General features: G+C 43.9%; 1 protein-coding gene across 7 annotated transcripts in view; it reads left to right on the forward strand.

Annotated features, from left to right (window-relative positions):
• asap1b (ArfGAP with SH3 domain, ankyrin repeat and PH domain 1b) overlaps positions 1-12710 on the forward strand; it is a 52461-nt gene that overhangs the window by 10622 nt on the left and 29129 nt on the right. For all 7 annotated transcript variants that reach the window (XM_076761121.1, XM_076761125.1, XM_076761123.1 and 4 more), the window contains exons 2-3: positions 8690-8762; positions 10609-10754. In XM_076761121.1, the coding sequence (XP_076617236.1) occupies positions 8690-8762; positions 10609-10754 (219 nt within the window). The remainder of the gene's footprint in view (positions 1-8689; positions 8763-10608; positions 10755-12710) is intronic.

Consider the following 12710-nt stretch of genomic DNA (forward strand, 5'->3'; position numbering starts at 1 on the left):
AGCGCTTTAGTAAAATATTAAAACCATGTATTTCCTGGTTACCGCTGCAGACATGCTTGCTTTCCCAAGCTTTATTTCATTATCGATCTAAAAACAATTAGTCGATTAATAGTCTAGTCTCTGAAGTTGTTGCAGCTAGTTCCAGCTTCTCGCTTGTGATGATTTGTTGAGTTACTTATCTAAAGTCATAGTGAGCTGAATATTTTGGGAGGTTTTCATTACTGACTGGACAAAACAAGTAAACTGAACTCACCATGAATCACTGTTTTCTGTCATTTTATAGGCCAGTTGATTAATTGTTGAATTCAGGTCGTGGTTGGTTGCACCCCTGAATTGAAGGTGGGCGTTTTGTTCAGTTTTGAGGTTCATATTTGTCAGGAAACAAACAACCTCTTTGCTCTGCTGCTGTTTGTCTTCTCACTGATATCAAACTAAGGAGGATGCTGCCTGTCATTTTTTAATCATCAGCTGCCAGTTCCTCCCACTATTCTCCTGTCGGCGCCTGTTAATAGCAGCACCTCTGAATAATCTTAACATCTGCTTCACATGAATAATGACTTCCTGACTGGTAAACACAGTACAGATAAAGGTATGCTGCTTGTTTGATGCGAGGTGAGTCTGCTGCAGCAGCGTGTGGGTGTGATTGTGAAAACATGCACAATGCTCTGGAAACAAGTGGTGGGCTGAGTGAGAGCGAGCGTCGCAGAGGGAAGCCGCCAGATGATGTGTGAATGTAACGCCGCCGCATGCACCGGCAGCACGCATGCGTGACGGTTCCTGCGCTGACTCTCCAGAGATCTGCAGCAAAGAGCCGGCGAGTTGGCTTCCTCCGCCGTCTGTCAAACAAACCCACCACAGAAAGCAGCTCATTTCTCCCTCTGAGAGCAGGACGCTAATAGCAGGACTAATAGCAGCAATGCTAATGGAATCGCCTCTGCCTTGTATTGACTTCTCTCAGTGGCCGATAACATTAGCAGGTCAAGTATGCAAGCTAATTAGAGCAGATTAGGTCAGTGTGGAAGGGTGGCTGTTTTGTCAAAGGCTGCTGAAAAATATATAAAAGCCCTTCAAATTGTGCAGAACAGAGCAGCCAGATTAGCTCTTCACTGTCCTTTCTGCACTAACTGTGGGGCCTACGTTGAAATCAAGACTTCTGCTGGTCACGCAGACTGTCATGTGGAAAGGTGCTCCACGCTTCTTTAGTCATGAGCTAGCATAGGCTGGTTTTTGTCACGGCATGTCGAGTGAGTGCCGGTTATCTGCTCGTACAAAGTCCACGAACACAGAGGTTCCTCTGTCTGGAATACGCTCCCAGCAAACATCCTTCAAAAAGTCACTGCAGCAGGAAAGGATGAGTCTCACCAAGATGTTATTTTGTTGTTGATGTTTGTGTTTGTTGTTTATTTTTTGCTCTTGTCTCCTCGGTAGGTTGCTACTGTTTGCAGCTTCCTGTGTGAAGTTGGTTCACTTGTTTTCTGATCTTCGTTTTCGGCTCATATTGTGGTTTTTTGTTGACGCTGTGTGACTCTGATTGTTGTCTTTTTATTGCTCTTGTTGTGTACTGAGCCCCAGGTAGACGAGCGACCATTCATTGAAGGTAATGGAGATCTGAATAAAGAACATCACCTACTGGCCGCTGACATTTCCTTTCAGTACAAAATGAAACAGACCCTTACATTTTTCTTGATTGGTGCATCATCACACTAAATGATCTAGTCCGGGTTATTCTTTGTCAGACCAGCGTTATTATTACATGGCGATCCAGTTGAGAGCCGGGGCTGCTGAAGTTTCATTGTGGTTTGGACTTCCTTGTGGGACGTTCAAGTGCTAATGGGAGGTTGCCACAAATGGAATTGAGAGTTATTTGCTAAAAGTCAGTGCATGGACAAGCTGCTGCAAGATCTAATTTGGAAAACAACAAAGGCTGAACATTACAGTGGCTTGCCAAGGCCTTTAAACAAAAAGCAACACAAGTGGTTTGACAAGATGATTTCAGTTTGAACAAAAAAACCTAAATTTGATCTGGTGATCAATGTGGGGCGTCCTCGAAAGGCTCAATCGTTCACAAGCGAGGATGGAGTGAGGTTCACCTCTTTGTGATTGAATGAAGGATATTACTACATCTTCATAAACCTGTTGTCAGTAAACACTGGACTCTCTGGACTCAGGTTGTAGTAAAGGTTCCTTGAGAAGTAGGGACTTTATCTGAAGACAGGCGGTTTGCTCTGGAGGCTGGTCAGCAGTAATGTGCATGTATCTGTTTAAAGGGCTAAAACCACTGGTTTAGAACTGCTCTGTCATTTTCTGTTTATGGCCTTTCAGCCTTTCAGCTACAGCTCTGGTCTCTCACTCATGACACTTCTCCATCGTGGAGTAAGGAAGTGTGAGTAGGTGGAGGGCGGTCTGTAAAAGTATGGACTACAGCGAGCTGTGAAAGACCAGCATGTGGCCAAGTGATTGCTAAATTGCTGCTATTGATCGAGAACCCCTGCGGAAACATTATGTTCTTTTTGAGTGTGAGAAGGTTAAAGTCTTGGCTCTGAAACGTCTCCTGTCCATTCAGAAAAAGACCATTTCATGTTGATTGATGTTTGGGACCCTCATCCACTTGAAAACCCTGAAAAAGACGTAGTCTCACATGTCATTTTATTTGCCTTTTCACATGCACTACATCAGTCATGTGGTCGTCCTGATACACCTCTTAACCAAAACCAAAACCACTGGCAGTCGATCACTCTTTCACTTCAGTTCAGTATGTGTATGTGTGAGAAATAGGCCATCTGACCTCAGCTGCTTTTGGAAATGTTACATCCTCTCATTTTTCCCATTCCACTTGGAGAGCTGAAGGCCTGGCCGGCTGCAGGCCCAGAGAAAGGGATGTGCATTTGTTTCCTGCCAATGAAAACGGCTCCCCACCCTTCCTGCTTGAGTCATGCCACATAGACTCAACAGACAGTCAGACAAAATGACTTGACGGACAGACAGACCGATCTCCTCCACGACTTCTTCATTCAGACATAAACAGAGGCGAGACTAGCTTTTGTGCTGCAATACACTTAGACAAATACACTTAAATGAGTGTTTTTTGTAGTAGTTACGGAATTGTGAGCCAGAAAGGAAACAACAATGCAGAAGTAAAACATAAGTTTCGGATGGAGAGTTTAAAAGATGTTGATCTGGTCAGTCACTTTCTTTCTAAAAATACCACAGATGGTTTTTAGCCACGTGTCCTGGCTCTCTGGAAGCCCTTTGATAATTGTGTCCTTTCCTGTTTCTTCGAGGAAATAATTAGCATAATAGCAATTCTGAGAACTTGTGTGTCCCACTCTCTGCTGCCACAGTGGCACAGTCGAGTCCCAGTGTGCCGCTGACAAACAGGGAGCTGGCCAGTTAGTCAGAGCAGCTTCCCACAACCTCCGCGGTGAAGAATGTCGAGCCGACGCGCGAGGCGGCCAGATCGCATCTCCCTGGTAACCACGCAGCCGTCAGCCAGCGCCATGCCAGATGCCGAGGTGGGAGAAAAGAGCGAGGTTCAAGGAGCTGGGAGGGATGAGCTCAGAGAGGAAATGAGAAAGACGACCAACGTGCCATGAAAGTGACAGAGCGGGAGTCCCCAGAGCGGATCGGCGAATCGAGAAAAGCGCTTCCCAGACAGCCAGAAAAGCGTGTTTATTCCTCAGATGTCAGCGGAGAGCAGTTGGTGTCATTAGACGGAGTGCTGCCGACCCGGGACAGGACACTGACACGCCTGGCCGCTTCCTGCTTCCTGTCAAAGGACGGCTGCAGGGGAAGCGGCAGGGCTGCTGAGGAAGGATAAGGCCTCGGGCAGGAAGCGTGAAGCTGAGACGGCCTCCAGTCAGTCATGCCCGGACACTTCAACCAACAGTTTCCCCCCCAAGCTTTGACCTCCTGGGCATGACTGTGTGTGTTTGTGTGGCTGTTTGGGAGCCAGGAAGTCAGTCCCCACTGACCCCATCAGTAGCATGGGACACACTTCAAGGGCTTTTGGTCATTTTTGGGGTTATGTTTGTTGTAAGCAGGGCAGCAGCTAACAAATTTCATTCCATTTTTATATTTTCTCTGAGGTTGTGTCTTCAGATGTCTCTGTTTGTCTGACCAAAAGTCCAAAACACCAAAATATATAAGCTGGAAGCTCTATTTTCTTTATTATTCATCTTTTCAGATTAATTTTCTCCACTCAGCAAATCGCTTCAGGTCATTGGCTAATATAATCTCTCTTTGCATCCTGCATGAAATGCCAGAAATGCCAGAATGCTGCCTGATTTTTCACATCAGACATTTTCTGAACTTGGAAGGACACTGAAGGACACATCTGACCTCGCTGCTCACGCTGGTTGCAGAATCTGGTCTTGCTGAGGCATCACACATGGCCACTGCCCTTCACCTCCCTCAGGTTGACCCTTGACCTCTTGGGCTCTGACATGCTTCCACCTAAAAGCGTTCTGACACAGACATGCTGCCTTTCACAGCACAAATGGCTCCTCAAGATAGATATTTCTCAGTCGGATAATACACGGCCAAAAAAAGGGCTTTATTCTTCGCTTCTTTTTTTTTTTTTAGCAGCACTAAATAAATCGTCCATACAGTACACATCACTTGCTGTTCGGGTGCAGAGACGAGCGACCGCAGATGTTTTGGCATTGTCACACTTGCTAATCCCCTCGGGTTGAGTGGGAGCTCGCCATTGGCTGCTGGCAGATAAAAACAATCCTTTGACTGTATTCAATAGTTGTCGGCCTTTTGGAGAACAGAGTTTGGAGGCATTCTTGCCTGTTGCCAAGGGTTTGCAAAGACTGTGTGCCAAGATGGTGCTACTTCATTGATTTTTTTTTTTGTCCTCCTAAAAAGCTGACAGATAACAGCTTTAACAAACCGCCTCTCCAAGTTACATTAGTCACATTTGCCACTTAAATACTGCTGGCCAGTGTGTAGACATGCATTGTTTATCCTCTCGAATGTGCTGTTGGGATTTGGACCAAATGTTCTCAGTTTTGTAATCCACATCCAGTTTTAGATTTAATGTATGGGCGTGAATTAAAAAAAGAGCTAAGAAAGTGAACCTGCTAAAGCTTGTTCATGTTACAGCTGAAAATTTAATTACGTGCACAGACTGAGTGGATTATGGGTGACCCCTGGGTGACGGTGCCAGCTGCTCTCAACACGAGCGCCACAAAAGTCAATCTGCCTGCTCAGCCTCTGTTTTGTGATCTTCATCCTAATCAGCGCACCGCACCACGACCCTTGAATAATCACAGATTTTCTACGGAGGCGTTCAAACTGCAGACGGGCTCAAACTGAGCGACGAGGGCGGGGTTTGGTGGGTTCAAGGGACGCATTGAGAGGAAACACGGCTTGTTAGTAAATGTGTCGGCCGTTATGGGGATCCAATCCGCGACTTATGCTGTGTAACACATGGTGTCTATCCGCTGAGATGGAGTCTGCTTGTTGTTACTGTCATAAGAAAATTATTATCTTTCAGCTTATAGAACAACATCAGTCACATTTCTGAATTAAGTTCTGTAGTAAATATTACATATAAAAATGTCACAGCTCCCCAGAGCCCACGGTGACGTCTTCAAATGTTATGTGATCAAAACCCAAAGATATTCACTTTAATAAAAAACACACAACAGCCGCAAATCATCACGATGGAGAAGAATGTTTAGCGTTTTGTTTGATAAAATGACTGAAATAATCAATCAATTATCAGAATTGTTGCTAATTAAGTTTCTGTTCATCAGCTGCGGTTAACTAATTAATTTTTGAGAGAGCTGTTGATTAACCAAAGACAAATCCATCATTATGATTCAAGAACCTGTACTGAAAATTACTCTTACGCTGTGGTGCGCTACATAGACTTAGCTAGTACGGTGAGTAGCGCTTGTGCTATGTGCTAGCAGAAGCTAACACTTGATTAGCCAACAGCAGGGTAAGTTGCACTGTGACAACTTCAAAGAGTTAGCTAAGTGGCTAACAACCACACTACTGCTAGCAGGGTGTTAGCTTGCCTGGTTGGACTGTTGAGCTGTGCACCAACGTTAGAACCAAGGCTACACAAAATCTGTGTATTTTGTTACTTAACAGAGGAATGTGAAATAGCTTCAGTGTGTTAAGCTCATTTTATGATTAGCTTGTAGTCTAGTTTGTTATTTTCAATAAAAGTATTGTAGCTTTCACAGCTTCCATCGTGGAGTAGCCCAAACCCAGACTCGTGTTAGCTGACAGAAGCTTTTTGAGCAAAGTGAGAAGAGGAATTAAAAGTTGACTTGATGTGAGCGTCACCACCGTCAACCAATACTGACTGGAGTAATAATATAACGTCTTCTGAGGATAATACTGAGTGCTTCTCATAGTGAGGCGGCTCACTCATGTTATCAGAGAACAGGGGTTACTGGATAAGTAACCTCAAGCTTTGAGTGCAACTCTCTCATCATTTAAGTATGTTTTCATGCAGTTTAGTTTTTCATTAAAGTGATTATCAAGATAATACATACAGAGGCAATATTGAGATAATGGTTCTATAAAATTTTAATGTTGGCACAAGCCAGTTCGGGCCACTGTTCAGCCAAACAGACACAAGGCGAAATAATGAGGCAGTGTGGGGAGGTACTGGGCAGCAGAGTCTGTTCCCATGTGCCGGGGGATCAAAGGGCTCGGCCCCTGCAGAAAGAGCCCCGCGGCGACAAACTACTGCTGTCATAATTGGGGAAGAGCCATGTAAAACTGTCCAGGGGAGGCCAAGCACGCCTTAATTATGTTGTGAAATTTAATTAGCCCACTGTTGTTTGTATGCGTGTGTGTGTGTGCCTGCTCTTAGCCGGCTGACCTTGATGTAATGGAGTTTTTGCTGGTGTTTATCATCTATTACGAGTAAACATGGCAGAGTTATGGTTCCATTCCCTCTGGCTAAGATGGGCTGGGTATGAAATCATCGTACCGTCAGAACACATTATTGTGAAAACCGCCAAGACGCGCTCACATTTGACATGTTGAATCATTTAGTCGAGAGGTGATTCAGGTGTGTGTTTGTGTTGCTCTGCCTGAGTTCAACGAGTGTCCCAATTATCTCAGCTTTTCCTGCGGTGAATGAATTCTATCAGATGTCACACAGACAGATGGCGCTCGGTGTGACAGGTGATCTTCATAGCGTCGCTTTGTTGTGCGCTGAGGAAAGTCACAGCAGGAATAAACGCTTGACCTCAGGACTGCTGTAACTTCACCCTTCCAACAAATAAACATCTTCCTTTTTGTTTTATCACGCCATGATTACAGATAGTAATCAGGGAAATACACCTGATAAATAACTGCTAGAACCTTAATGACAGAGAAGGTGCTGCAGTGCTCCAGGGGCTTGTCACTAGATTAAACATATATTTTGGGCAGATAGCGATGGTGGTCAGATTGAATGGGGTTTTGTGTTGACGCCAGCATGATGTGCATGCAAGTCAACCCATTTATCAGTGTTCAGTGTGTTGTTCAATGCGGGAGACTTGTGAAACAGTTGTTCTTGTCTGCTCCAGGATCATTTCCAGTGTCGCAGGTTAAAATGATTTATTTGGGTTAACGGCTAAAGATTGTGTGAAATGATTCATGCATAACATTCAAACTACAGCTTTGACATATTTGAAGAAGACATTCCTTAACCGATTATTTCTTCTTTGAGGGATTTGGATGCTTTCTTTCACTGAAAAGCCAACAAATGGCTGTTAGCCAGGTGATCTGATTGCAGTGGAAAATGCATAAATCACTGTCTTTGGGTTTAAAGGGGGTTTACACAATCACCAAACATGTAATCAAGTGGCTGAAGGTATCAGGCACAATCTGTTATCTATTGTAAAAGGCTGTGAAATAAAAAAAAAACATACACAAATGTGGTGTAAGTTAAGATGCGGTTGATGATTCCTCTGGCAGGGAATGAGGGGAACAATAAAGGGCACGTGAAGAGTCTTTCTTGTATGTGGATGATGTTTATGATGATGAATTTCCCTTGTGTGAAGCCGTTTTTAGTCGGGGGAGCTGGTTTATAAATCAGTTCAAGGGTCACACTAGCTTGGCCATGTAGGATTTTCTGTAAATATAGCTCTGCATCACAGTTACATATCACGAGTGCCGTGATTTACAGTGTCTGTGAAGTGTTTTCTACTTGTATTAGTCATTATTGTAACTCGCTGGTGCCTTTGATGCTGAACTGCGAGCATTAATCTCTGAAATTGCAAGGAAGTGAGACAGATAACTCTCAGTAACAATAGGTCAGCGGCAGTGTTTATTTTTCTGCTTTTAAATATTTCATTGAGAATAATCATCATAATAAATAGCCTAAACGTGATAAAATGGATATACTGCCTCTTTATTTTGCCTGTTGGAGCGCACAAAGGCTTAGCTCCCGCAGTCAGCAGTGTTGAAATAATGACTTATGCCACATTCAGGTCAAGCACTGTATTGTGAGCTCTCCGTCTGCATTAGCTCTGTGGAGTGTGCATGCTTTGAACCACCGAGCAAATATTGTTCTTCTTATGCCTTAAATTCATGTGTGGCGTAGCATTAAAACAAGGGCATGGAAAATCCAAATGATCTGTGCTGTCTTTTGATGTGAGCGTTTCCAGCATGTTCTTAAAGGATGACACAAACTCAGGGGGTTTATAAGCGTCCTCTCCCCCTCTTTTCTCAGGCATTAGACCAGGACCGAACCTCCCTGCAGAAGGTGAAGAAATCAGTGAAGGCGATCTACAATTCAGGACAAGGTGAGACTGTTTCTAAATTTATCATGCCTGCTTCAGTTGATGGTTGTTCGCAACCCTTTCCAAAAGATAAAAGACGTCCCCAGAGGAAAGCCCAGGATTTCTTAAATATCTTTAATAAAAAAACGAGGGTTGCTTTTTTTGTCTGGAACGCTGCCTTTTGTGGGACAGATGGTGTTTTGTGTGTTTGTGTTCAGGCTGTCCCAGAAACCAACACCTGAGTTTGTTTTGCTGGTTGCTGTGACATGGATCCTCAGTAATTTTCCACTGAATACTTCTGAGAGCAGCCTCCTCCCTCTAAATTGACAGTTTCAGATGTTTGTTCCACCAAAAAAAAAAAAAAAGAAGAAGTTTGTTTGTTCTCCACAGAAAACACTTCAGACCGTGCTCTCATTGTGACTCTTTGGTTGAGAAAGTCTCAAAACAGTTGGAACAACTCTCAAGTCGAGTCTGTGACGAACAATAGTTCCTTCAGCTGATCTAATAATTAGACTAAATACTGTATGTGCTCCAAAAATAGACATAAGAATGGGATGTTGATCCATCTTGCTAATGTATTTCAGAAACACCGTTATAATACTCAGGATTTCAGTCCTGGTTGGTTTGGTGACCCCTGTGGTCACTGGTGGTAACAGCAAGTGCAGTTCAGTACTGCATCAAACACCCTTTGAGCATCTGCTTTGTTAAAAACACAACAGAGGAGCAGCTGGTGTGTCTGTTTACAGCGCAGCCAAACAAACGCACATTGTCTTAATAAAGACGTCAGTCAATAATTGGCTTTTTCCTATCATGCCATGAGAAAGTGCGACTTGATTTCACGATGCACTGAGGCCAAGTAGTTTTCCACTCAACAGCAGGACACAGCGGAGTTGGTTACCTTGTCGAGGAGTTGGAGATGAGTAGCAGCTCACTGTGGCCGCTCCCTCTTGTTCCATTACTTCCTGCAATATTTAATATATTGCCAGTTCAGTGCTTTTAATTTGAAGCAGCAGAAGGAGGAAATGTTGGGTTTGCATCAGCAGTAACGAAGCGCAGCGCCAATATGGTGCAAACAAAGCGAACAGTAGAAAGTGACGCTGTTATTGCTGTAGATAAAATTGCAAACTGTAACACTGGATACATGTTTGTATGTATGAAGGCATTTTGAATCCAGCTAGGGACCGCTAATAAAACCTACTATAGAGAGATAATTACTGAACATAAATACATTGAATGGCTGTTGTAGAAAACCATGAATATTATCAAAAAATGGGGCTTGATTTCATTAAAATATAACTTAAACTGTTTGAGCGTCTGCTGTTTTGAAGACCTGGAGTCTAACCAGGAGTTAGCTCTGCAGGGTGCTCGTCTCAGCTGTCCTCCAACTCACGACTCTTCGTCAGATTTGGCAGCAGTCTAAATATCAGCTCCTCCCCATCTCTCACTTAACAACACGGACAGATGGACGCTGCTTCTGGCCCAAAAAAAATGGTTTTCCCATTCATGACAACTGTACAGGGGTGAATTTTTTTTTTTTTAGAAAACTCGTTTAAATTATATTAAAGTTTAAGCTTTGCCAAAATGAAACTGTTCAAAACTGGCAAACTATGATGTAACACAGACGCTGTCTAACCAAAGAAAAAGTTTTTGACAGTTTTCGATATTCAGGACAGCTAGCCAAGAGACCCTTTGAGGATATGTGTTCATCACTTCAACTGACTGCCTTTGTGACTGTTACACCTGCAGTCTACCGCTGTCATACCATTGCAGAGACCGCAGGCCACTTCCTGTACACATGCTAATCATCGGCCAGAGTTCAGGGCAGATAAAGTGACTGGTGGTTGGCTTTTCTTCTCTGTTTCCAACTCAGACCACGTCCAGAATGAGGAGAACTACGCTCAGGCTCTGGACAAGTTCGGCAGCAACTTCATCAGCCGGGACAACCCCGACCTGGGAACGGCCTTCGTCAAGTTCTCCTCCCTCACTAAGGAGCTCTCGGCCCTGCTGAAGAACCTGGTGAGCTCAACATGTCAGCGCTCATACACTCATATTGTCCTACGTATGGACAGGAAGAGGAAAATTCTCCAAAGAGATCTTATTTTTCCTGTCTTCACTTCCATAAGTGGTTTAGGATTTGGGTGTAAGGTTAAGATTAGGATTACATTAGGTGAAGGGTGGCATGTTGACTCCATGCATGTTGAAGAGGTGATTGGTGAATGTGGTCTGCAAACGTCCTCTCACATGTAGTAATAGAGATGTATGTGCTCACAGGTTGCAGCAGAGACCTTCATCAATCTCTTTGCTGTAAAAATTCTCCTACACACTCAGAGCTGTCATTACTGCCGGATGGTATAGCTGACCGTGGCTGTATGTACCACCATGCCTTTTTTTTTTTCCAGTGGAGGCTCTTATCTGCCTGCTGTGGATTTCCCCTGACGTTTCTGTTGAATAATGTGTCCTGTTTGAATCCTCTGTGAGTGATTGTTGTTGGAAGAAGAGCCAGTCCCCGCTCTCTCCCTCTCTTCCTGTGTGGCTGACAGCGAGATTAGACTCCATAAATACACTTGGCAGCACCAGGAACAGCTCTGTATGGGTGTGTGTGTGTGTGTGTGTGTGTGTGTGTGTGTGTGTGTGTGTGTGTGTGTGTGTGTGTGTGTGTGTCCATTCGGAAACCTGCTTAAATCACCCACCTGTCGGCGCTACCTGCATATTGCGGGAAAGGGAAATGATCTCCTCTCCTTTTTTCTCTGTCTCTTGACTCTTGTCTTTTCCATTTTGAGAGTTTTATTGAGTTTTTTAGACTTCAATAACTGCGCCCTGAGGGCTGCTGGTGTGTGCGTGCACTACAAATGAGAATTGATGAATAGCGCTTGTCCTAGATGTCCTACATGTGTCATCGGCACAAATGTAAGGATTTTATAAACAGATTTAACCAGCTTTTTTTGTGTCTTTCTCAGCCTTCGTTTCCTTTTCGAGAATCCTTTACATGGAGAAAGCTGAAGAGACAGTGAGGGTTTCCAGGATGTGCTGTTAGAGCACACCGGCACTCAGCCAGTGGAAGATTGATTCTGACACTGACCATATGCAAGACAGGCACTTAAGAAGCACATTAGCACCCATTAAGCGTTGTTTACTTCCTTGACCGCTGCTGTGTGTCTGTGTGGACTTGGCTAACAACAACAGGGACTTAAATGCTTAGTACTGTTGTAAATGACCTTGCTGATCCTAATGGTTAGAGCTGCTGAGCATAACTGTGGCAACCCAAGCTGTTGGCAACGTCAAGGTTTTGCTAATTCTTCAATAGACTAACTTGCACTTGTGCTCTTTTTTGGCAGCTATTATGTTGCTGGTTTCTTGAGTCAGCAGCAGCATGAATGTGTTGATGCGCTGCTGCAGGGTCGAGGACGAGGCCGGTGTTATTCTGGATTTTTCTAATTGTCAATAAATCCCACAAAAAGTCCATCCTTTTCCATTCATTCACACCGAATACGTAATACTTTAAAGCAGCACTAACAAGGAACTAACAACAGATAAAATGACCACGTATGATGTGGAAGGGGTTGCTCGTGGTGACAAACCCACACAGGATTAACACCTGACTCTGCAGTTTCCCTCACCTGTATGTAGCTTTGTAGCCTTTTAGCTCGTTGTTGTTGTTTCTCGGCCCACAACTTTGCTGTTTTGGTTCACTCTCACCTCTCTCATCAGCATTTTTTCCAGCAGCAGCAGGTAGCTGTTTGCAGCAAAAAAAAGCTCTGTTAAAACCCAGTAAGCACCACCTGCCCAGCGGCAAACTGCAGACTGGCAAAGTTAGCCATCAGCTGGTGAACGCTGCAGAGCATTTAGCAGCTAATCACAAATACATTTATTTTTTTAAAGATGGGACCTTTAACTTTTAGCAAATGTTACTCAAACAGGAGTAAGTAGTGTATTTGTTTGGGACTACTTTCATTTGTTGATGAAAGGAAAAAT

This window comes from Chaetodon auriga, chromosome 21 (assembly GCF_051107435.1).
Source record: "Chaetodon auriga isolate fChaAug3 chromosome 21, fChaAug3.hap1, whole genome shotgun sequence".
NCBI classification, from domain to species: domain Eukaryota; kingdom Metazoa; phylum Chordata; class Actinopteri; order Chaetodontiformes; family Chaetodontidae; genus Chaetodon; species Chaetodon auriga.